The 27165-nt window shown below is 41.4% G+C and overlaps 1 protein-coding gene across 5 annotated transcripts in view; it reads left to right on the top strand.

The window, feature by feature from the left end:
• si:ch73-383l1.1 (receptor tyrosine-protein kinase erbB-4) overlaps positions 1–27165 on the top strand; it is a 354983-nt gene that overhangs the window by 305501 nt on the left and 22317 nt on the right. For 4 of the 5 annotated variants that reach the window (XM_019351950.2, XM_019351949.2, XM_019351947.2 and 1 more), the window contains exons 21-23: positions 17771–17932; positions 22014–22089; positions 22292–22438. In XM_019351950.2, the coding sequence (XP_019207495.1) occupies positions 17771–17932; positions 22014–22089; positions 22292–22438 (385 nt within the window). The remainder of the gene's footprint in view (positions 1–17770; positions 17933–22013; positions 22090–22291; positions 22439–27165) is intronic. The other variant, XM_013276352.3, reaches the window with a different exon arrangement.

Below are 27165 nucleotides of genomic sequence, written 5' to 3'. Positions count from 1 at the left end.
AAAATCAGCAGGCGTCTCCAGCCACTGCTTAGTCAGGGAAAGGAAAAGTAAAAAACCTGGGACTTTTTTTACGTTTGGCTCCTGATCTTTGGATTCAGGTGTGTTCATGCGTGTGTGCTCTTCCACGTCGCGGTGCGTGCAGTTAGATTTGCATCCTGCGGCGGCTCCCCGGAGATGCCACCCCGATGGCACGAGATCCAATCTGGTCAAGCTTAGCGTGGAGCCCTCTGTGTCACTCACTTCCCTGCGAAACGCCTCTCGGTGCTGAGCAAACACATCTCGCCTGCACTCATTAGCCCAGCCTTAACACTTCTTCTTCCTCCTCCTGCTGCTCGTGCTCTTTTCCCTCCCAACACGTTTTCCCTCGTATTTCCCTCCCTCGCTAAAACGACGGAGTCAATCATTTGCTTGGAATCAAATCATCTCCCTCCTGCGCTCGTGTGTCTATCAAGCCATTGCATGTCAGTGTCTCAATACTCTCAGCATGCAGATGTGGACCTGGACAGGTGTGTTTTCTGAGATGAGATTGCCCTGATTTTATGGTTTTGTTTCCCTCCCGTTACACAGTTAAGCTGCTTCTGGAAAAGCGAAAAAGAAGGAGTCACTTTTCAGGGCACAAAGGACAAAAACTGGGCTGGGCTTTTTGGAGTGAATCAAAAACATCTTTAACATGTATTTTCAGATGCTACATAAACAGCAAGATTTTTGGAATTCATTTTTTGAATGATGTAGTGATGCTAAAACTGTTTCTTCCTGGTATGGTTTGCATTGACAACCTTTTTTATTGGCAAAATTTTTTTATGTTAACTTTGGTATGTACAGTGCCAGGATATAACAGTTTAAATACATTCCTGAAATAAGTATCACTCTTTTTGGAAAATAAAATAAACTTGTTTTCAAAACGCTTGATATTTATTACTAAACATTTAAACTAATTTTACTAAACAATGTGGTGTAGCCACATGAATAAAATAATAATTGTACTCAAAATTATGTCAGGTGTATTAAAATGAGTTTCAGCAGGACTAATAACAAAAGCCTGCACTTTGCATTTGTTTTTACTGCAGTACAGTATGTTTTAAAAAAAAGGAAGAAAAGGAAGCACAATGAATGTCTACAAAATACTAGGAAAGGAAAAAAACTACATAGCAAGAAATAATATTAGTCAGACACTCCATTAAAAACCCTCCAGAAGGCTCTAAGGGCACAAACATAGTAGAGGAATCGAGTTACTCAGTCACCCACATGGATCAGAGAAGCTGCGACCTTTATTTGTACCAGGCTGTAAACATTATTTTAAACATGGGAGACTTTGGGAACTGACCACATTGCAGTTCCTCAAGTGGCCACTAGAGGAACTGCAGTTTTTACCTCAGCTCCAGAGGTTACCCATGGTAACAGTGATATCACAACTCAGTCATCATGTGATATCTGATAGACTCGTTTTATAGTAAGACAGTTATCTAAGATTCGTGGCAATATTTGTATAGAAGAAGAAAAAATGGCTGCCGCGTATGTGTATCATATAGATCCAGTGTATTGATGCATCTGTTCAGTTAGTTAGCTCTCGATTAGCTTTCCCCTTAAGTCTGCTGTCATTATACAATGTGTTTATATTGCTGTATCAATAGCTTGTCCCTGCCCTGTTCGCTTATCACAGTGTTGACTCCCATTGTCGTGTGGCTGATAAGTAAATGAGACCAAACGACTGTAAAAATGCTCAGTTGTGCGGCAAACTCACTTTATTGATTACTATTTTTTCAGTCATTGTTTGGCTGCCGTATCATAGACCCAGTACATTTTTCAACAAGCAGAAGAAGAAATAGAAATCTCAGTTTACTGCTATTGACATCTCATTTCTACATTGTGCCTCTGCCATTACAATCACATCTACGGTTGTAGTACTGTGAATAGGAACAAAGCCGATGTCAATATAAATGGAGTTTAAGTTGAGCAGTTGGTTTGGTGTACAAAGATCTCTTTGATTTCTCTCTGTAGTGCCGTGATACCCGAAATATCCTCCAGTACGGGGTTTGTTCTCTTGTATAGAGTTCCCTCACAGATCTTAAATCTCTCTTTAGCTGTCATTGAAACTACTACAGCCAACTGCCTGCCGGGGTCTGGTGAAGATAACAGTCTGGGCATGCTCAGAAAACCCCAAGAGATAGTCATCAGGCATCTTCTGAGAGTCATGCTTACACAATATGCTGGTAAAAGCACAGCCGTGTATGTGAATAACTATACAGTTCTGCTGTGATTTTTTAATACAGTCAGTATTTGGACCCTTAAAATAATGCAGTAGGTTTGTCAAAGATGTTATAATAACGACTGAGGAAGTACCTTCATTTTGACCCAGTGTGTCACGTTCCTCAGAATGCTCATTTTCAGGTCTCAGGTTTAAGATATAATATATTATTAATTAACACCAACACCTTTTAGTTTACACACCAGATATCGGTCCCCATTGGTGTCCTTTAGCTGGGAATAAAAGGCGCTGCAGCGGAAGCAATTAACCACAGAGTGATGAAAATGTTTCACTGTGCACTGAAAAGCAATTACGAACTGAAGAGTAGCATGATTCCTGTCAACAATGTCCATTTAAATTCCTGTTAACATCTGATGAGCAAATCTAATACAGCCTGGAGGTGAAGCATGTTTTCCTGTGTGTGTTCATCACTGGCATGTTGAACATAAGCAGAAACTAGTACACGTGTGGTGTATGTCAGGGAAGTGGAGAAACATGATTTTAATGTGCAGATTAAAAAAAGCTTACTATCTTCAACCCTGTGTGTCTCTACTGTTGCTAATGTTCTGATATTTATGAAATCAGAAGTGACTGAGCTTGAAATGTGGCAACTTCTTGGCCTAAAAAGTTAAGCCAGCCTAGAAGTGCCAAAAAAGGGAAAAAAAACCTGCAGTTCCACAAGTGGCCACTTGAGGCTTGCTTCAGCAGCAAGTCAATCCCCATGTTAGGGTGGCCAACTTTTTGTTTTTTCCAGGTTACATTTTTTAAACTGTGTTGAGGCTTAAAGTTATACAGGGCCCATTTTGAGTGAGCCCTTATTCACATGGGCCTGAAGAACAACTGGTGATCCCCTGTAACCTGTGCTTTCTAGGGAAAATTGTGTATTCACAGACTAGTTGGTGAATGGTTGCTGATGGTTGTAGGTCATCACAAGGTGAAATTGGTTCTCAAGAGGATGATGCACCAAAAACCTTGGGATTGGTTTGGTCTCTAACAGATTCCCATAGTCAATAGTCAAATGCTGTTTGCATGGAAGATGCTGACTTGTCTGCATCTTGTCTGCAAGTATTGGCCAACTACTTGCCAATTGGTATTAAAACGTAAAAGTAAAACCAACAAGCTTTTTGAAGATCATTTTCACTGCTGCTCTGTGGGCAGTTAGCAACGGCTTGCAGACTTGTGGTTGTCTTCAATGACTGCAGCAACCGGATAGCAAACAAACCAATCATGGGGGGGTAAGCCTCTTTGCAAGCACTTTTCACCTAGCGGTTGGTAGCAACCACTCAACAACTATTCAGGGAATACAGAATTTTTCCCAGAGGTTACCAGGGGGTCACTGACTGCTTGTATGACTGTAGCAATGGATTTAACAGACAGCCAACAACCACGACCAACAACTAGCCAACTGCTGGCTGTAGATCCGGAGGTAGAGTGGGGTGTCAGCAAATTAGAAGGTTGGTGGTTCGCTCCCTGATCCTCCAGTCTGTGTGTCAAAATAACCCCCAAGTTATCCCAAGCACATCCATCGGAGTGTGAATGTTAGCCGAGGTGTGATTGGGTGAATAAGACTTGTAGTAGAAAGTTCTCTGAGTGCTCAGTTAGAGTAGACGAGTGCTATGCAAGTATCAGTCCATTTGCCATTTTTCAGACGGTTGACAGCTTGTTTCTTGACCTAGGTGACTTACTAGGACCTTAAAACCTCCATTCAAGTCACTTTGAGGTGTTGGTTCCCTTTGGAGCATTTTAAATCACTTATCTGACAAATAACATATTTTGTTTTGTGGTTAAATGTCCAAAATGCTCCTTGACAGCCAAGCTGGTGGGCATTGGCTGAAAACTTCACTCGACCCTCTTGTCCAAGATATGGGCACTACTTGCTGTAAAAAAACAATGCTGGTTCCAAAATATGTTACACTACAAGTGGTGACATTCATTTTTAACACTCTATTTTTGATGTCAGCGGGTTTTTATTCCACATCCATTCAAGTGTCCCTCCAAACAAACTGCTTAAACAGATTTGAGCGCTTTCTAAAGCTTTTTTTTTTTTCTCGAATCCAGATATGACAAATTGCCACTGGATGCCAGCTCTAGCAGTGAAAATAGCACATTTTAAAATCCTTCACACCAAAGAAGGATATCATATATTTTAGCACGTAAGCCAAATGATTGATGAATTCCTTTTAGTCTATATTTTCCACTAAAAAACACATTATATAAAGTTATAGTGAATTTATTACTGTCAGCGGGCTATACGGTAGTGATCCATGTTCAGCTCTTTATTTCCCCGGGGCTTCATTAATAATGCAGTCCCACAATTCTTTGCATCTGAGAGCTTGTCGGGAGGCACATCATGCCATGATTACCAAACAACCCATAATACTATCTTTCATGATAAGAAACAAAAACCAAACCAAGTGATGTGTTTTCCTCCAACGCAAACACATTCTCAAATTCTTTCACACACACACAAACACACACACACACACACACCGGCCGGTCCCCAAGAGGACGCACATGTCCCTGCTGATGCAACAAAATGAGGAAACAGGGCGGGGGGAGACCGCGGAGGAAGAGTATGAGGTGATGAGTAGAGCGGGCGGTGGAGAGATAAGCCCCCTGGGTCTTTCTAATTATCTGTAAGGATCAGCAGTGCTCAAGGATGCATAAGGGGAGGGATTTGACTGCCAGATCCACTGGGTAGGAAGGCCTGATTGGATCGGTCACCTCTTACCATACATCCCGATTACTCACAATGCCTGGAACCAAGACTCATTAGACACAGACGTCCGCACGCATGCAGATGAATGGAGGCAGGTGGAAATTCGCAGGGATTCTCCGACAAACACTTCATAACCGTGCCTTTCTGAAATGGCTGCAAACAAGAAACAACTTTCTTCTGTACTTATTATGGAGTCCTAAACATGTCATTTTAACAAAACAAGCATAAACGATTCTGCCAGGTTGCGCTGCGAATCAATTTCGTGCAATCAGGATTTCATTTTCTTTGCTACGAGCAGCCTTATTACAAACAAACGGGATGAAACGGCGTGCTGAAATTAAAGCATTTTTGTTACTTATTTGTGTGCATGCGTGCAATGTCAACAGTAAAGTGTCCCCTTTCCCGTATGAAAAGTAGCCAGTGGGCAGAAAAGTCTGTCAGCTTCTCACCGAGATAATTACCCTCTGTGATTAAAAATTATAACTTCTCAGTGTCACAGCGAGCAGCAGACAAATTACAGGCATTACTGTGAACGCTGGACTGAGTGAGTGTATGGCTTGGTGCTCAGCTGATTCAAATCAGGATCAGATATCCTCATTGTTCTTTTTTTCCCCCTCTCCTCCTCCTGTTTGCTTTCTCTCTTCCTTTCTGTCCGCTTCACCTGTCGAAGTCACGAGGCCGCTGAGCTGCTGATGAAACCCATCATTACCGTCCTCTCGGCTGCCCGCAGGCCATCCTAAACTTCACAGGATCTCACTTGAGTGCTGTTAATTGATGCTTGGATAGCACCGTCACCCCCACAAGGACATTTAGTTACATGGCTGAAAATGTCATCTTTTGTTGCAGCTGAAGCGGGAGGGTTTTATTTTAATTTTACTTGAACTTCCAGGTTTCTGCAGCTTTACGATACGGTATATATTACCCGTATTTACTCAGGAGAGATGAAATTCATCGCACTGAAAGGGGGGAAAAAAATCTTCCTTTTAATTCCGTTGCAGAAGCCCGAAAAAAAATTATTGACATTTGCTCATGTAAATTCGCCAGCAGCGGTCTGTTATTGCCTGCACAGTGACATTTTGGAAGGATCTCTCTGTCCCACAGGGGAGTTGAGATCATGGCAACAGAGCTTAGATATTTTTACCTTTGGTTCCCTCTCTTGAGGAAAGATATAATTAAGAAAGGAAGGAGGAAGACATCAAGCGCTGATAAGTTCCGACATTGTTTTTTTTAAGTTCCCTCCCACTGAGGGGTTTGCTTTTACGTGCTCTGTCTTACCTGCGTACAGTGGCCCTGAGGTGCAAAATACAACAAATCAGAGAAACATTTTAAATATCTAACACAAAAGTAGAAAGTTTTTTAATAAAAGTATGATGATGGATGGATGCCAACAAACAAAAAATATGGATTACCAAAGCTTAAAAGCCAAAACAGACCAGTTACCATAGATGCAATAACTTAAATGTTCTTGCATCATCATCCAAATACTGATGTAGAAATCTGTAAAGGAACAAAATGTGAGGTTTATTTAGCATTATGAAGTTAATTACTTGTAACAACAAAACCCAAAAGTGAAACTTTCCTAGAGAGCAGAGATGAGGTGCTCGAAATAGAGAAAATCAAAAACAACTAGAGAACTAGAACTAGAGAACACATTAGATGATCGGACAAAAACAAAGAGAGAACATGACTACACACTCACCAGCCACTTTATTAGTTATGCATGTTCAACCACTTGTTAACACAGATATCTAGATTATGGTCAAGATAACACACTTTCGAACTGATCATCATGGTTGTTGATGAAAGATCGGCTGATCTGAGAATTTTAGAATCTGCTGATCCTACTGGGATTTTCTCACACAGCCTTCTCTAAGGTTAACAGAGAATGGTTTGAAAAAGACCGTGGGGCAGCACGACAGCACAGCGGTTAACCTGGATTTGAATCCACCATCTGGCCTTTCAGTTTGGAGTTTGCATGTTGTCCTCTCCAGGTACTCCGGCTTCCTCCCATAGTCCAAAAACATGCAGTTAGTAGAGTTAGGCTAATTGGGGAATTTAAATTGCCCATAGGAATGTGAGTGAGAATGGTTGGCTGTCTCTGTTTCTGTGTTAGTCCTGGAAGAGACTGGAGACCTGTATAGGATGTACCCTTTCTCTTGCCCTTGGTAGCTGGGATAGGCTTCTGCTAGAAGAGTACGGATGGTCTGAAAAAGACAAAATGAGCAGCAGTTCTCTACATGAAAATGCTTTTGTTGATGTCAGGGGTCAGAGGAGAATGGCCAGACTGTTCCAAGCTGATACGAAGGCAAAAGTAACTCAAATAAGCAGTCTTTACTACCACGGTGTGCAGAAGAGCATCTCACCAGGTCCCACTCCCTTCAGCTAAGAACAGGAACCTTTATCTATAATTCATACAGGCTCACCAAAACTTTAGAATAGAAAACTGAAGAACTGCTGCACAGTCTGATGAGTCTTGATTTATGCCACCAAATTTGGATGGCTGGGTTGAGATTTAGCATAATCAGCATGAAAACATGGATCCATCCTGTTTTGTATCAATGGTTCAGTCTGCTCGTAGTGTAATGGTGTGGGGGAGGGTTTCTTGGCACACTTTGGGCCCTTTAGTGCCAACTGAGTATCGCTTAAACACCACAGCCTACTTGAGTATTGTTGCTGACCATGTCCACCCCTTTATGACCACAATGTACCATCTTCTGATGGCTATTTCTAGCAGGTCAGCACAACATGTCACAAAGCTGAAATCATCTTAAAATGGTTTCTTGAACATAACAATGAGTTTACTGTACTGTTTGACACTTTAATGTCAACATGGACCAAAATCTCTGAGGAGATTCAACCAGCACCTGGTTGAATCTGCGCCATGAAGAGACAAAGCTAAAACAAAAAAATCTAAGAAGCTGGAGTTACAACCTTAAGACAATCAAAAGCAAAGAAATCCAAACAGAAAGTTACAAAAGAGGAACCTGAAATCATATAATACAACAGAACTAAAGCGTATCATTGCAACACAAAAGCCCAGGACCGTTACAAAGATGCTGTCAATCTAGAAATGTTGCTCTTTGTCTTTAGTTGTCATGTTTTGCACCCAAGTGCCACCATACCCTTTGTGCACACAGACACAGAGACGCACAGATCAGCAGCTCTGGTTGATAGATAGCTACAGTTTCTCCTGCTTTGTGAAACCAGAATGGCTGAATGCGGAGTAAATGGGCCCGCACCCGGCGTGCTGCGCCGCCGCTTAGCCGTCGTTACGTATGTCCCGTTATGCCACATTCACCTGCATCGTTCATTAGCCATCCAAACCATCCGGCGACGGTGCGAGGGTAATTCAAACAGAATGCCGCTTTTTACGCATATAATCTCTTCTTTGGGAAACAAATTTGACTCAACTTTCTGTAACAGCATTTCAGAAAAAAATCTGAATTTGTTATGCGCTCTCGATTGAAGAGACTGGCTCACTCTCACTCCTGTCTATTTTCCCTCGCTCCCACACAAGCGCACAGCGAGGTCTTTTTCACACACATGCTTTGGAGACTGCCAGCTCTGTGGGAATGCCTTCCATTCTATCTCCAGCTCAGCACACAGCGCATGACAGACGACCACCTGCGCCACCTGAGCGGAGCCATTGTGCATGCTCCTTATCGCACTGGTCCCAGTTCCCGGCGTGTGGACAGTCCCATATTGCTCATATTGTTGCTGCCTCCTCACCCTTTCTGTATGGCGGCTGGATTTTTTATTTTAATTTTTTTTTGAGGTGGGAGATGGGTGGTGGTGGAAGGAGGGTGCACCACATGCGGTGCTCTTATCGCTCCCTCTGGAAACAGACACATCACCTTTTGGTTCCTTGGAATTTTTTTTAGCCTTTCTTAACATGAATTCTCAAATAAAGTGAAGTCCAGGGAGTCGGTGCACGTGTTTCTACCTGAGAATTGGATCATTAAAGCTATTTAACTGCTGATAGTCCCCATTGAAACTGCCGCACGTTGGTAATAATTCAGCAAAAACTGGATCTGCTGACTTGACTTGGATATATAACCTGTTGTAGTCCACCGCGTCCATCCTCCTCTTTCTCCTCTTACCTTCCAGCTGCTCTCCTTTATGCCCAGCATCTGTTATTCTGCAGCATTTTTCTCCACTGCTGAGGTGCACCGCTCCCTGCAGTTACTCCTCCACTCAACTCCCTTTTTTTTCATGCGCTTGTTTTTCTACATTACCGAAGACTCAGATCTTCCTTCTTCTTTTCTTCCTGTTAGATAGGAGGTGCTAATGGGTTGCCGACCAGCCGTGACCTCGTCTGTTGCGTGCTTTGGAAGACTTTTAGCCCCTGTAAGCAATTCAGGAGCCCGCAGAGATGAAAAAGACCTTCGGTGCTGTTTAAAAATGAGATTTTATCCCACTTGGTAGCCCTGCACCAGGTCAGAAAAAGGATAAACTATTCACAATAAATCCCTCTGCTTTCACAAGCTATTTAACAAACACTTAACAAAACAAAAGGGAAAGATTCGTTCCCTTCTATCTTGCATATTAGTTCAGATTTGTGACCTTTTTCTTCTCTATATAGAACAAAAACTGAAGCAAGTGGTGTAAAATATGAGAAAAAGTCTGCATATTTTATTCCAACGCAGCTCAGTCAGTAAATGGAAACATAAAAAGGATGAGTCAGAGGTAAAGACAGCTATGACAAGAAGAAGCATTCCTCTGCCGAGTCTATTAAGTGACATTAGAACAGCTAAAGCAAAGTTTAAATAGCTGACTAAACACTGTTTAAAGTTGCTAATTACACAGCTTTTGTGCCGCAATTACTCGTCACTTTTCAGCCGGCACATCCAGCTCTGATAAAGCTGCAGTGAACTCAAACGTGGTGATATGAGTCAGTTTAGGTCGTGGCTTTGAGAGCTGATGGGTGAAGCAACATGAGGCATTGGTACCGTTTCTGTGGGTTAGCTACAGGCAATCGTGTTTGCATTAGTTCACCAGGTAGAGTAGGCCGTCTGCCTGCCTTGGGCAAGATACTAACCCCGTGTTGCTCTCCGATGCATCCATCAGAGCATGAATGTGTGTGAATGTTAGTGTGTGAATGTTTCCTTTGCACTTCTGCATAGGAAAAAATGCTTGTGTGAATGGGTGAATGAAGAATGTTGTATAAAGCACTTTGGGTGCTCTGGGAGAGTAGAAAAGTGCTATGTAAGAAGCAGTCCATGATCATTGGCATTTACATTTACAGCTACTCCATAAGACCCACTGCCACCTTGAGGTCTAACACACTGTACAAAGCTGAAAGACAACTTGGAAGTGCCAAAAACAAGTCAGGCCCCACAGACTTCCCTGTTAAAATCCTCGACTTTACGTCACAATCCACCATGTTTCCATATTAGTACATGAGAAATACATTGAGGGGTTTTTTTTCTATTTCTTTTTGGATTTCTTAAAGCCTCTTAAGGAGTGTTTGGTGAGGCTCCTCAGTTATCTGCACGATGGGAGGACAGACAGTTTTGGGTTCCTATGCAGGGAGGAGAAAAATAGCAGAGCAGTGTGCAGCTTTTCATGTGTGGCGATATGGACGTTACTTTTATTTTTATTGAACTAAAGAACAAGAGCAAGAAAAAACGGGGAAATGCAAACTGCATCCAGGAGATAAAGAACTATATTGTACTGCTAACACAGCACTGGTTCATTGCAAGAACCTGCACAGACAGCATGTTAGCAGGGATTTGTGCTGGCATGTCAGGCTTCAGGTTTCTAATGTTAACTGGTAATTATGAGACAGTGAAATTCAGGTCATGTTATGGAGGAACATCAAAATAATATAAAGAGTGGTTTAAGTTAAGCTCATTTCTCTGAGTAATTACGAAACATACTGCATTACCTTTAAGAAAAGTAACAAGCAATGAGTAATTCTTTTTTTCTTTTTGAGTAACAACTCAAGGTTCTGCATTATAAGACCACTGAGAAACACACTGATCCAGATTCACTTAAACAAACCTCTCAACTACGTTTGTCCAGTAAAGCAGTAAAAACTATCTGATAGTTACACTCGATGGCCACTATATTAGTTACAGCTTTTATTTATCATATACTGTGCTCATAAATGGATGGACATGGTCAGCAACAATATTCAGAGACGCTGTGGTGTTTAAATGATGCTCAATTGGTACTAAGGAGATCAAAGTATGGTAAGAACATTACCCCCACACCATTACATCACCAGCAGCCTGAATTGTTGATACAAGGTAGGACCGATACAATTTTGGTGAATCTGTGTTAATCATAGCCTCAGTTTCCTTTTCTTAACTGACAGGAGTGCCACCTAGTGTGGTCCTCTGCTGCTGTAGTTCATCTGGTTCGAGGTTCAACATGCATTCAAAACCGTAAATGCACTAAACTGCTGCCGTGTGATTGGCTGACTAAATATTTGAATCAACGCACAGTTGAACAGGTGTCATCTTCTAATAAAGTGGCCTGTGCGCATAGTTTGTTGCGTGAGTTTACGTGTGCAGTGGAACCAATAAAATGGACGGTGTTTAACACCTTCATAGAGTTGTGTGTCATCAACTGGTAGCATTTGAACAGTTGAATACCCGCCAGCCAATCAAATCATATGTGACTTTTTTTTTCTTTTACACCATTTTTGTAATTTTTTTAAGAGTCAGCCTCACTTACTTTTTTCATCTGCAGTCAAAAAAACAGTAGTTTGGATATATACAGTGCATTAAAAACTGGTGTTTTGCCAGTGTATGCACAGACAGTAGACCACGGGTGACCATGCCAACGTCCCAAAACACATCCTGACTTTTACAAAGGTCTTGGCAAAACAGCTATTGAAAAGTTACACAGAGTAAATGTTTTTGGCAGACAAAAAAAAAGTAAAATTATTTCAAACTGCTATAGCAGCACTTCATGCTCAGAGGGCTTCAAACATACCCCCGGTGTCATCTGGGATTAGCAGCAAGGATGTTAGGCCCTTAACCTTACTGCCGGGAGGCGGGGGAAAGCTGCAGTGAAAATGCTCAGCGGGACCTTTCATATACGGTTCAAGTGCATGTTTTCTGCAAACTGCGGCCTTGCCAGAATTGGACAGACGTATTCAAATGAGCTGCTGCTGTTCACAGTGACCATTCATCCAGTTGTGCCCCAGTGTCAACATTAACAGCGAAATTGTGTTACGCAATGAGAAAGCTGACTTGCCATTTAAATGAAATGAGATGAGCAAATACAGAGGATTCACGTTTGTCCCTCTTCTTCAGTGTGAATCACTGTATTTGTATTTCAGCTCCTTTTTTCATTTTGCTTCAGTAACTTGGGGTCACTCTACATCCAACATGTGAGTGAATGTTACCAAATGTCCTTGAAATGTTTGCATGCTCACCACCACCTTATATTTTTTCAACTTCATTGTCCGTTCTCATGATAAAACTGACTTTAAGATGCACTTAGTCCACAAGAGCCCGAGCCCTTTTTTTTTTTTTACCTTTTTTACCTTTACTTATATCAAAAACTGATAAAGTTAGATATTGGGAGGTGTAGCATGTCATTCGTTACTTGTTAGAAAACTCACAGGCAAACTGCATCTTCTCTCTATTTATCTACATCAGCCTGAGCATCATCATCTTTCCTTCAAAGGTCAGCCGTAAACATTTACTTTGAACTTTGAGTGCATCGGCCCGGTGGGAGGTTTGGAGTGACGCACGGTGCCAAATGTAGCTCTTCTTCTGAGGCCGACAGCTTTGCTTTTTGCTACAGAAAAATAATGGCTGACAGAGAGAGAACAAAGCGACTTTGCCTTTCGGGCACGTAGACAGGTACTTTACTCATCTGCTGTTTGTTCAAGCTGTTCCGGGGTTCCTGCAGATCCTGAAATAGTTTCAAAAATAAGGCTTTAATTGGTATTAAAATGGGCTTCCAAAAACCTTAAAAATGCTGGAGACACAAATGTTTTCTGATGTAATCTGTCAGTTAAAATCTGAAAAGAATTCATATCATCTTCCCTCACATTTATAGAAGAACCAAACTACTTTGCTCTGAGGTGGAGATGTTCAAAGCAAACGATGTGGGGGATGGACAATTTCAATGAAAACAGGCTTCAGCCAGTTTCTGAGGCACAGCTGAGAGTGGTACCACATAAGGCGAGATGTATTATGTGCAGGAAGTGTTGGAAACTCTTTTAAGGGATTTAAGGCAGTGAAATCCTGCAGCGTTGCCAAGCTCTGGCTGCCCTTTTCCTTGCAGTTCAGCTAAAACCGCCTACCACACTGCTTGACCCGCCTGTTACATCTCACATCAGCTTGTTTAAATGCTCAGGGAGCGCCTGAACCAAACCACAGAAATCAAACACCAAACTGATTTTGTAATTTCTTCAGTTTTGCTTATTGTAGAGTTTATGTTAAATGTTGTTATCAATCACCTTAAATCAAACTTCTTAAGATGCAGGACCCAAAGCCAAATAATAATCAGACTGATCATCCAAAAGTCTGAATAGTGCTTGTGTATTTAATAGCCATTTAAAAGCAATAATATTTTAAATGTAGCTCTAAGTGTGGCATTTTAGCTTTTACTGCAATAGGATAGTGGAGAGAAAAAGAAAAGCTGGGAGAAAGGCATGAAGGAAATGACTTCCAGGCAGATTCAAACCCAAGCTGCTGCATTGAGCTTACAGCGTATGAGTTGCCAGCGAGATAAACCAGCACCACAGTGTGGCTCTTGAACAGAATGTCAAGTGGCACTAACTTTAGCATTGTTAGCATTTAATGTGTTGCAGGTTAACCGAACATGGTTATGTACTATTCTGGTTGAGTGGATAAATGCTAGCTTTCTCTGAAACAACCCACCTGTAGATGCAACTGCTCACTCTTTACATCAGGATTTTCTGGTAGAGGAAGAATTCAAGGTTTCATCAGTTACAGCAAGTCGTAGTCCTGAAGCAGCAAAGCAGCCCCATCACACTACCACCACCATGTTTGACTGCTGTCGTGATCTTTTTGAACTCTCCCATGGACGCCATTTTTGCCCAGTCTCTGTCTTATTGTTGAATCATGAACTCTGACCTTAACTAAATGAGGCTTGCAGTTCTTTAGATGTTGTTCTGGTTCTTTTGTAATCTAGTTGAATTGTCGATGTGCTCTTGGAGTAATTTTGGTGTTTCGGTCACTCCTGAGAAGGCTATTCCAAGTTTTCTCCATGTGTGGATAACGGCTCTGATCGTGGTCCACTGGAGTCCCACAGCCTAAGAATTTGTTTCTCTGCTGTTTCTTGTGGCATGATGCCGTACTTTTTGAGAATGTCAAACAGGTTCTTATTAAGTGATTTTTTAATTCAACAGGCCTGGCAGTAATCAGGCCTTGAAGTGTCTGGTTAAATTTGACTTTCCAAAAGCTGTGGTTAATCAAAGTTCATTCGTGATTTAAAAATCATAAGATTGTGTTAGATCTTAAGAATATATGAATAATTAGTTCATCTGGCATTTCTGGTGACTAGTTGTCATGGTATCAATGCTTAATTGTCTGGTTGACCAGTTGTGCAGTAAGCACCTTTGTTAAATGATGAAAACATCTGAGTATTAGACCAAACAAGTTCTTCAAGAGGTCACAGGAACCATCTTCACCGTGTACAGTTCAAGGAGCATGAAAAGACCGCTGTTCTCTCAATACCAAAAAAATATCACGTAATGCACATATTTTTTTCAATCGTCTCTAATGATCTAATCACCCTTTTATTTCTTTATTATGCTCCATGACTCAGGACTCGGGTCTTGATTGAAAGTCTTAAACTGTGCACTGGCAAATGGACCCTCTCGACCTGAAACGCTGGCTGCCCCCAACATCCTTCCCCCCAGGACGCTGCTGTTTACTGCCCAGGGTGGCTGAAAATTAATTGGCTCCTTGAGCTGCTCTACGTTCCCCGTCAGTGCGATGGCCTCCCCTCATTGCCCTGTCACTTTAAGTCGAAGTGTATTAATGGACTGTGTGGGCCATTGATTCCTAATTTCTCTCGACGTCAACAGGCGGGATAAATACGCCCGAAGTCGGTCGTCTTCTGGCTTATTGTAATCAGCATTGTTATTGATCGCCTGCCCGAACCCCCCAGAAGTAATCTATTTTAAATACACTTTCAGTAAAAGAGGGGTGCTCGTTGCCTAGTCAGGACACATTGTCTTCATATTAGAGAGGAAAGCCACAGAAGTAGAAAAAGGGAGACAGGAAATACAAGTAGGAAGTGTCCTGAACTGGGAGATAACGGAGAAAGCAAGTGAGAGACATGCAAACTGGCATCCGATGGATGCGGTTCACGAGGAGCTGGACACCGGTGGTGAAATATCGCTTGCTTTTGCGTGTAGGTGGTGGTCTCTGGGTGGTCACTGTCAGTGTGAGTGCTTGTGCATATGTGTTTCTACACATCTGTCTCCCCGAGACCGGCAGATGATGGATGAGGACTCAGCTACTAGCGAGCCAGACGTTGGAGCGATCGATTTATCCTCACATTCGTCTGGGAGGAGGAGGCGTGCGGCGGCTCGCCACGGTGAACATTTCAACACAGTGTTCCTTGATATGTGCCCACGTGTCCACAAACACACAGGCATATACAGTATTTTCATAGTAAGCATTTCAAATAGGCAATGATTCTCTCGCACCAGTGGAGGCGTGAGCCGTGGTTTGAATTCTTCATTGTGCGCTGACCACAATGACCACCAAGGTGTTTTCATTGATCCGCCTGCAAAATGGCATCCAGTTGTTTAACATCCAGAGTAATAACGCTTCAACTGGCCCAGCCTCGCCTGTCTACCTGTTCATCTGGCAGTTTTCTTCAGATATGACTGCACAAGACAGGAGAAGAGTGAGTGTTTGTGCTCACAAATGCATGATAAGACATGCCTGTTTGTGTGTGTCTGGCATTCTCTGCTTGACTTCACGTGTGTCCGTGCGTACACTTGCACGACCGCAAATAGGTTTTTCTGCGACTGTCAAAGAGCCGCTGCTCCGTCCAGCCCATTGAGCAACAAATTAGGGCCACGAAGCAAAGTTGTCTCCCATCTAAGCTTTGTTGTTTTTCCCCTTACTTGCTTTGCTCATTGGGTGTTCATAATCAACGTTAACAAATCAGCAGGGCATCCATTGTTCTCCCTGCCCAGCCATCTTGAAAATGGCCCCAATTACTGAGGACACCAAGGCGACGTGTCAGTTATGAGAAAATTGCATTTGACTTGGATGCGTTACAAGACGTAGGTATTGATGTTGCACACTTTGGTACACTGACAAAGCCAGCACCTGTTTTTTTTAACAATATATTGTGAATGTCAAAGAGCTTCTAGGAGGAAGTTTCTCCACCTGGCAGTCATTTCGGGAGTGCTTCTGGGCTCTTACTTTAAAGCCACTGTCAAAATGAATATGGAAAGAGCTTTTCTGTTATCATCAGGGCATAAAAACTGTATAAAGCCATCAGTCTAATGTGACAGAAATAACTTTTAAAAATGGGTATTCTTCCTGAAAAATTAGGCTTTTGAAGCTTTTTCAGGTCACGCTTCTTCCACACATGCTCGCCATTAAACAACTCTATGACTTCATTAACAAGTCAATCAGCATTGCTGACGTCACACCATTCGTAATGAAAAACTCCATGCATTCATCTTTTATTCCCATATTTTTTACTGTCGAAACGAGAAGATAGAAATAGCAATAGCAATAGGTCTCTAGGGTATCAAAGTTTTTCTTTGGACATTGGCTGCTTTAATTCATTTTGAGTCCAGTCCTTGTACCTGACTATCTAAGGAAACTGTGGAACACAGGCAGCCATATCAGTCATGGATCGGCCTCCCCAGAGCCCAGACCTCAACATTATTGAAGCAGTGTGGGATCATGTTGACAGAGAACAGAACAAAAGGCAGAAACATCCAAAGAAGAGCTTTGAATGTCCTTCAAGAAGCCTGGAGAACTATTCCTGAAGACGACTTAAAGAAATGACAGGAAAGCTGCCTAAGAGAGTTCAGACTGTGCTGAAGAATAAAGGTGGTCACACCAAATATTGACTTTCAAGCTCGTTATAATTGTACAAACTCTGTTTTTGCCTTATTTACTGTATTTACATGTGTGTTTTCAAATGTTTCAATAAAACACTGCACCTCTTTCCCATTCCCTTGCAAAATATAAAGACATGAGAGGCGGCTCAAGACTTTTGCACAGCAGTGCACGCCACCAAATAGTTATAAATGTCGTGAAACTATACTCCAGTTAAGTTGGTTATTTGCTGTTTCTTGCCATTTTTGCATTTATGGAATTCTGTCATATGTTTCTATTAAGGTTTCCACTGAGAACATCTTTCTTATAAGGTCTCTGGCGTTTACAGCTTCTGTGTTTAAAACGTGTGTCATCATTGACTCAAGGGCCATGAATATCAACAATTCAGTGTTCTCTAACAACAAATCTGTAGTGACATCACTGTCATATGAGTGGTCACAGTTTGGGAAATTTTAGACTGAGAAATGTTGAGTTTTGTTTTTGGACTCTGACAGGCAGATCGTCTGTGCCAAAAAATTGACATCTCTGAAATGCTGTAAAAGCTGACTTGGAGTCTCCATCTCTTTGAGTCATGTATATGAGAAGTGCTAACAATGAATGATTGAGTCTAAATGTCTGCTTGGATGTGCAGTTAATGACAATGACAATTATGACAATAATTTTATGTTAGTGCTGACATTTGCCGCATCACCGATCTCAGACTGCTTCAGTCTTGAAATTTAAAATGATGAATGGCTTCATGAGAGGATTCGCAGTCAACTCTTTCTCTCTCTGTCTCAGGGAATGATGTACCTGGAGGAGAGGAGGCTGGTCCACAGGGACCTGGCAGCTCGGAACGTGCTGGTAAAGTCTCCCAATCACATCAAGATCACCGACTTCGGCCTGGCCCGACTGCTGGACGGCGATGAGAAAGAATACAACGCAGACGGGGGAAAGGTCGGTGTAAGTGGAAGAGTGTTAATCTTTATGTGTGTACAGAGCAATTTCACATGCAGGACAATTGATGTGAAAGGACTAAAACCACAAGACTTGTGACAGGGAAAACCGTACGTAAACTGTAGAATGACACTTTTCACAATAATATACTTTAAATTCAGTTCATTTCAATTCAGTTTAATTTATATAGCTCCAAATCACAGTAACTGTTGACTCAAGGCGCTTTATATTGTAAGGTAAAGATCCTACAATAATACAGAGAAATCCCAAACAATCAAACAAACCACTACCAGGCTCAGTGAGAGGCAGCCATCTGCCATTGGTTGGAGGTGATGGGAAAGAGGAGAGAGCCAATAGTAACTAATGACAAGTGATATTGTTGGATCATTATTACTGATTCATTGATGTCTTTAATGTTGCAGCTGTTGATGATTTTAATTATATGTTGCTGAGTAGCTTGATGTATAATGATACAATTTATCTGCTAAATGTTAAGTAAAAAAATAAATGGCATTTAGTAGAAAAGAGTGGACTTGGAGCAGAAAGCAGTGAAAACATATTAATGCTTAAACAATGCAAAAGTGCATCAAACCTTCAGAGTTCAAAGTACTTTAGTAAGTGTACACAGTCACATTCCTACTGGTCCTTTCCAGGCTCTCAAACAGTGGTGTTAACAGTACTCTAGTGCAGTGGCATGCCCTGGCCTTGTCCAACATATTGTCCTGTAAATTTACATATTTGCACAGTAAACAGTTACAATAGCCCATAATACACTACAACTTACTTTAAACAGTAAGTAAAAAAGTGTTACTATTTTCATTATATAAACATATAAAAGTGTTTTAATTGATGATATTTGTTACATTTCTTTTTTTCATCCTTAGTTTTATTTCTAGCTCCACACTGGCCTTGTTAGCACAGTCTGATTAGTTTCATCATACATCTGTGCGCAGCTCTTGTATATTAAAGTACAAGCAGTTAGAGCATTTACAGCGTTAAAAGAAGACAACAGTGGAGCAAATCAGGAACAACCTGATAGCTCGTTCATTCACGAGAACTTCCTTATTACCTCCCGATCAGTGGCTTTACAGTTAAAAAGGAACCAGCTGTGCGATTCTTTAAATATTGATTGGATCATAATTATCTGAGTGGCACAAATCAGTAATTAGTCATTCATTACAGATTACTCACTCAGTAACTGTTTTTGTTTTGCTTTAAGGAATGAAGCACCATACTAGATGCATACTACTACTTCCTTGTTGGATAAGGAATACTTTACCGTTAACTACCTTTTCTGTATCACCTTGAGTAAAGAATACTTATTAGTTACTTATTTCTTAGGGACTGTCACTTATTGTTTTTTGTCTGTTCAATCAAATCATGGAAAGCATTTAAAGATACAGTCATATGAAAAAAAGACACCCCGAGCTACAAAAAAACGACACCCCACGATTCGGTAGCTTGTAGAACCAAAAAGACGGAAGGATTTTATATGACTTTTCAGTCTCTCACATCATTGTGGAGGAAATCTAAGTGGTGCTGCCATGTTCTTTTTAAAGAGGAGAAGAAGGGCACAAGCCACACTTGTTCAGTCTTTTTCTGCTTCTACTTGGGATGGGTCTCATCAGCAAGAACGACGATTCAGCATACAGAGAGGAGGTGCAACAGCTAACGGACTGGTGTAGAGGTAACAACCTCTCTCTGAATGTGGATAACACAAAAGTGAGGATTGTTGACTTCAGGAGAGCACGGAGAGATCACTGTCCACTTAACATTGATGGATCCTCTCTGGAGGTCATCAAGAGCACCTAATTCCTTGCTGTCCACCTGGCAGAGAACTTCTCCTGCTCCCTCAAGACCAGCTCCATAACCAAGAAGGTTACAGCATCTGTACTTCCTGCGGAAGCTGAGAAAAGCCCATCTCCCTCCATCTATTCTTACCACGTTCTACAGAGGGATTATCGAGAGCATCGTGAGCAGCTTCATCACTGTCTGGTATGGTAACTGCACCGTATCGGATCACAATACCCTACAACGGATAGTGAGAGCAGCTGAGAAGATCGTTGGAGCACCTCTCCCCTCTATCACGGACGCTTATAGCACGCGCTCCATCCGCAAAGCCACACTAGCATTGTGGAGGACCCCACACACACCTCACACACACTCTTCACCCTGCTGCCTTCTGGAAAGAGGTACCAGGGCCCTCACTACCAGACTACGGAACAATTAAAAGTGTTACCATAGAGAGCTTTGAAAACGCCAGTCAAAAGCCGGCTCAGACAGTCAGGGGCTGCATAGCTGTAAAGTAAAGAAGACACAACCTCTGTTACTCTATCATCACTCATTTCAAATGTCAGCACAGCCAGTCACACACACGGCAGAGTTGCAGTGATTAATCTCGATGTGTTTTTCTTTTGTCAGACAACTTTGTGAAGATCAAATAATGATCTTGTCGGTGTCAGAGCAATAGCGGAGAATTACTTTTCACGTCACTTAGCAGGTAGTATCCGTACCCCGCGATCAAATCACTGTTTTGTGCCCATTCAGCGGAACAAAAACAGACACGCGTGTAAATGAGAACAACAAAATCATAAGTGTGGCTTTGTTTAATCACAGCAGAGGTAACGATGGAGATAAGGAGGAAAGTCGGCGGGGTTACAGCACCGTGTTGGCTCCATCTGGCCAGATATTAATTGCCAAGCTTAATTTTCCTGTTTATCAACCCAAAAAAAAGGGAGAAAAATAAGAAGAAAGGCTGCCGTTTTCATATTTCAGTCATTTAGACGCAAGTAGTTATCTTTACAAGAGCAAAACAAAACAAAAGCACTGTGATTACAGTTTCAAATTTAGCCAAATTAACGCTTTTTGCTTAATGAGCACCTGAAGTAGCATGGACATTTAACAAAAACCCCAAGGAATGTGTTATGTTGAGCATATTTGGTCAGAAAAAATGGTGGTGAACTTTAGCACAATATAATTTAGAAGCACTTCATGCAAACAAATAACGTAGCCGCAGCTCCCAATCAGTTTGTTTTGTTTGGGGAACCAGTCTGCATTAATTAGAATCGCCTTCTCTTTTTCCCCACCCCACTCGAGACTTCCTATGCAAATGTCCTGATCAACTCCCTTTATTAAATTGGCTCGTTCATCGCTACACCCATTCAGCTGGAGGCCCGTAGGTAGCCACTGCATCTTGAGTTGGAGCAGTTATCTCTGGACACGAAAAGGGTGGTGGGAGTGGGAGTGTGGTTGCGAGGTGGGGGGGGGCAGTATTTTCATAGAGCAGGCGAGTTTGATTCAGCCGTTCTGAGTGATTGGCTCCATGTTGGTATTCACTGATGCCTGGGAAAAAAAAAAAGAAAAAGAAAGAAGGGTGGGGGCTGTTGTCAGCACATCTACACGTATGCCATAAAAATAGACGTGCCGTTGGAGATAAATCAACAGAGATGAAAGTGGAGGTGCCATACCACATTTCCAACCTGAAGCAGTTTCATTTCCTCCCTTCCTGCTCATTTCCCCGAAGAATGAGTGTGTGTGTGTGTGTGTGTGTGTGTGTGTCAGGCTACCAAACGAAAGGAGGGGCTGGATTTTAAATGACCGTGTGCTCACATGCAAAAGGACACATAATTGCCTTGCTCAGTGGACATGCTGAAAATCCAGTCAGTATGGAAATCACACAGCGGTCGGGATTTGGCGCGACGTCTGCCGTCGTCCTTGTCGGGAATGTCGAGAGATCTGCTGTTATTACTGTTTCGCACCCCCTTTCCCGCTCTCTTTAGGCTGCTCAGATAAAGTGAGACAAATGGCCGATACAATCTCATTTAGCATCTTAAAAAGCGCACTCGCTATTGATGATTTCTGAGTCCAATCAATCACAATACTTGAGTAATATTGAGCAAAGCAAAACTATGGTTGAAGGCGCTGTCGATTGCCCAATAGCTTTTGAATGCTGGAGTAAAAGAAATGGCTGCTTTTGAGCAAAACAGCATAATGGAAAGATGTCTGCAATTCAGGTATAAATGGATCAGATGAATGAGAAGCTAATAGTTCAGATTTTAGTTGTTTTATTTTTAATGTCTCTCCTCAGATGCCCATTAAATGGATGGCTCTGGAGTGCATCCACTACAGGAAGTTCACCCATCAGAGTGACGTGTGGAGCTACGGTGAGTGTATTTCATGTAGGCGTCAATGTTTCTCGTGCTCCAGCAACCTGAAATCCTGTTTAGTGTATCTGCATTTGCATTTTCACCCGCTCCCTGTCCCCTGTTGTTCTCTGGGTCCCTTTGCCTCACCCTTCCCATCTTTCTCCGTCTATCTTATTAATATTTTTGTTTTTCTACTCCTCTTCCGCACAACACACTCCAGGAGTGACCATCTGGGAGCTGATGACATTCGGAGGCAAGCCTTACGATGGGATCCCCACGCGAGAAATCCCAGACATCCTGGAAAAAGGCGAGCGCCTGCCCCAGCCGCCAATTTGCACCATAGACGTCTACATGGTCATGGTCAAATGTAAGAACACACCCACACACACACACACATATGTCAGACTTCTTCTTGTGTCTGAAGCAGATGTGCGGGGTATAATTTTACATATGAAAAGAAATGGCATAGATAAGCTTGCTTCTGATAAACATATCTATAAATAATAACCACATGTAAAAGTCTATTTATGCATTTAGAATTTAGTTTAAGTTTATTGCTGCTTTGCCAATAAACACTGCTTCCCTCCTTATCATTTACTTAGTATGTATCTGGTGTCAACAGGCCACCAGCTTACAATAAAACTCTGTCTGAAGCTAAAAGCAATGACAATGACATAACAGCTGAACCTGTAATATTTACTAATTAACATGTAAACACACAACAGCGTTAAATTTGCTTGGCTCTCGAGAGCTGCAAGTTCTTTGGAAACTAGCAGGAAGTTACTAAATTAGAGAAATAGCTCATAACTAATCAGAAACCCACAACTTTTTATTTTTAGATATAAAGAGTTTGTTTAACCATGCTTTCTCCGCTCTACAAGTTAGGCTTGTAGATTAATTTGACATGTGAACAGAATGAAGTGAAATTAACACATACATCCTCCTGATAGAAGAGCGTCAGAAATATTCAAAGTTATATGTGATGGCTTAATCATTCCATGGATCCTATTGGGGTTTGGACACATGGTAGGTATCATCTAGAGACAGCATATGAAAGATGTAAACCTCCATGATATCAGTTACTGGTTATGCTACAGTAATACCGGGTGAAAACAGTGGATGGAGACCATGGAACAACTAATATTACTGCAACTGTGTGCAATGAACTTGCAGTCTTGTTGCCTTTGAAAAGCTTGCTTTCAAAAATGGAGGCCAGATCTATGATCACTCGCAGTCGGTGGTCAACTTTGAGTTGACTTTGGTGCGTCAAGACTGGCAATAAGATGGAGTCAGACTGCAATAGAATGGGGTCAAGTTTGTAATTGTGCGCAGTCTGGGATAATACATCAATTAACTGTGATCTGTTGCTATCTGCTTCACTGTTGCCATCTATGTACTCAGAAAGTCACAGTAACTACTTAAATTTAGAATCCAGCCTGAAATCAACAGGTTTGAAATAAATATTTCCTCTGCAAACAGTGACGTGTTTGCTAAACAGCCGTTTTACTGTTAAATGGCATAGGCCCTAGCTTTTATTTTGGAATTTAACCAGAATACAACCAGCGGGCAAACAGCTCGGTCGATTCTCCTACTACAAAGAGATGAGTGTAGAATGACTCAGATTTATTGCAACCTGTTGGAAAGCTATCCGTGTTTATAAATTAAATGGAAATTATCTGTAAACCCTCGCTATTCGGAGTCAGGTTGCCTCCCACCAGGAGACCTGTGCAATGTGGTCAAAAGTGGTTACAGTAACTCCTTGCAATCAATCAACAAATGCAAAACAGAATAAATGTCACTGATTCAACATTGATTATATTCCATTTCCAAGAAGATTGCTGTCTTATTTTTACTCTAATGTGACTACCGTTTTGAAGCTTTTGGTATTTTTAGCGTATCTAGCTAGTAAGCTAGCTAACTTGGCCAACAGCATATTTTACACATTGTGTGATACTGAATAATGTGCAAATTTTGTCAGGCTGAAAACAGACATCAAACTGTACTACTGGAGTAAATTAACCAACTCTTTGGAGTATGTCTTAGAGTATGTCTTAATGCTAATGAATGCCAAACAAGATCATCCACAATCAAAGTAGTCTCACCTCTACAAAAAGCAGATTTTTAAACCTTAATAGAAATGGCTGAGTTATATGAAATGGCACCTACCATAAAGATGTTATAAATGAAATGAAGGGAGCTTTAGAGACCAAATGCATTTTTGTACCAGCATGTAAACCTGTTTATTTCTGCTCTAAAGTCAATGGGCTCTGTCCTGTTTTTGGAGCCTTCCTCGAGTAGTCATCAGAGGAACTACTGCCTCGGCCCCAAAGTTTGCTGCTTGGTATTAAAAAACTCTAGATCCATATTATATATTAGTAGATAAGTTTTAGCAAATTCCTTATAGCAGTCATTCAAATATCTGTTGTCTAAGCAACAGATAGCAGCATGAAACAATGTCACAGAGTAGCACTCCAATAAAGCACGTCTCGTGGAGAACATGATCAAATTTATTTTTATGCCATGTTTATTCACTACTGTAAGTCGGCTTAAAGTGTCACGCATGAGTTGTAGTTTAATAATAAGGCTCAGATGTTTAATATTCATCTGGTGAGATGTTAGTTGGGCTCTGGGGCTTCATTTCAAGGCTAGAAGAAAAGCTGGTATATGGAGAGAAGGAAAGTAGATGAGCTGTGTTGTCATGAAACTGTGATGAGATGCTGGTTTATGGTCTGCAGCATACAGCCCAGCCCTCACTGGGGATTATGCCCACATCCTTGTTGGTGTCATCCTCCATCTGGACAACCACATCTCCCCAAACGCTCCCTCAAGCCAGTACAACTCATCCAAAAATCCGCCTTCTCCCATCCTCCCCAAATTCTCCCATGTCTTTCCCATCTTGCAATCGTTCCCCTGGCTGAATTCAGTACCCTGTTGCTGGTGTCCATGGCTGTGGAGGGACCCTCCCTCCCATATTTCCAGGAAACTATCCAGACTTGTATGCCAAACCATGCTCTGAGCTGTGCCAGCCATTGGCTAGTTGGCTGTCCATCCACGCACCAGTCTGGTATTCACGACGCCCTGTCTGAACTCAAGTATGTCGGAGTGACTTTTCTGTCACTCAGTCTTCTGTTGTCTGAAAATCCCCCAAAAATGACCTCACTTCCACTCCTCCCCGCTGACTTTCTTGTTTTCCCTCTTTACTTGTGATTCTCAGTTATTTTTAATTATTTAATCTTTTGTACCAGTATTGTAGCTGAATACATTCTTATGGCTGCTTGTAACGCAGTGAATTTAAGCTTAGTCTACTGTTCCACTCATTGTAATTCACTCTGCAAAGAGCTTAAAATGGCAAATGTGTTGAAAGAGAATAATGTGATCCAGCTTAGAGCTTGATATCAAAACATATTCCCATGACAAAAATGTTAATCCAACTGAAATGTCATAATATCTAATAGTTGCCAATGGCTTTTGACAGCACAGAAGCAAACCATGAAAGCCCTGCAGCCATTTAGCCTAATAATGCCAACTTATTCTCTCTTTCCTCCTGGTGGAGAAATGTAATTTTTATGTGCTATGCTAATTTGTCTGGACGTGTCTGGACAATAATGTTGTAAATGCTGAGGTCAGAGAGGTTCATTCAGCTTAACAAGCAGCAAAAATGCTTATGTACACCTGATTTATTAGGGTAGATGTCTGATACACAGTACACCACAGACGCTGAATGCTAAAAGTAAAGGGAGAATGCTTTCAAAGCTGATGAGTTTGAAGTCAGATGTAGTGTGAGTACCCTTTGTCAGTTACACTTCTTTAGTTTTGCCTCTGTACACCATCAACATGTGATCGAACTGCTGAATGTAAGCTACAGTTCACAGGGTTAAACAAAAGTGTTGCTTTAACTGTTTAGGAATTACATTCTTTTTTATACACAGTCTCACAAGTTCCATAACCAGTGTTGGTCAATTTACTTGAAAATAGTAATTAGTTACTAATTACTGATCACTTTTCCAAGAAAGTAATCCCATTACTTTACTGATTACTTATTTTCAAAAGTAATTAGTTACTTTACTACTTAGTTACTTTTTAAGAACATGATACACAACCTGAATACGTTATAAAGCAATAGACCTTTCAGCCTAATTCTATTTTTTTCATAATCCATCATATAAAATGGAATCAAATGAAAAAGTCTCTTTTCAAAACTTGTTTTGTCAGTTTTAATCTTTTTGGGTTATGCACATTGCATCAAGTAAAACTGTTTAAAATTTAAACCTATTTTCTGCATATTCTAGCATGTAAAATAAAATAATTTTGGGGGTTTACACTCACTCTTTCAAATAGATACAAGTAAAACACAGCAAAAAGTAAATACAGTCAAAGATTCAGCGGTCCTGTCGCTCTTAAATCTATTTTCACCTGTTTAGCAGGAATGGAGCAGTCGGAGGTTGGCCCGTTGCCGCAGCGGTTATGTCAGTGGGGGGTTTCTCTGTGAATTTCACATTCCCGTGGCAGCGTGCTAGGTGCTTGCTCAGATTTGAAGTTTAATTTTTACGCTGTAGAAAGGCGATTTTTCCACATAGTAATCCCTTACTTTACTTGTTACTTGAAAAAGTAATTGGATTACAGTAGCACACTACTTTTAACCCGTTACTGCCCATCCCTGCCCATAAGTAACTGGACAACTGACTGACAAGCAGTTTCGTGGTCAGGAAAGCGCTGTTCCCTCATAATTACATGACAAATTAGAGACCCACCTTATAATTTTACTTTTAATTTAAAGATCACAAATAGCTCTTTCAAATTATATATAATCGTGTAACATTTGTACATTTGTATTTTTATCAATGCTTTCTAATATTGTGTTTCTGCTGCACCACCACTGCTCTCTCCTCGTCATCTCCACCTCATCTTCTTCCTCCTCACCACGAACCTTGTTTCCTGCGCTGACATCAGGGCTCTAGCACATGAAAACATTATTATTTATCCCTGATATTGTCACAGATACTTATTGTCAGCAGATTAGACTTTTGACCCTCTCACATCCTCACATCGAATGAGTCTATTTGCTAAGTATCAGAGTCCAACAATGTTAGATCC

Source organism: Oreochromis niloticus, linkage group LG23 (genome assembly GCF_001858045.2).
Source record: "Oreochromis niloticus isolate F11D_XX linkage group LG23, O_niloticus_UMD_NMBU, whole genome shotgun sequence".
NCBI lineage: Eukaryota > Metazoa > Chordata > Actinopteri > Cichliformes > Cichlidae > Oreochromis > Oreochromis niloticus.
This window is presented reverse-complemented; position numbering and strand designations above follow the sequence as displayed.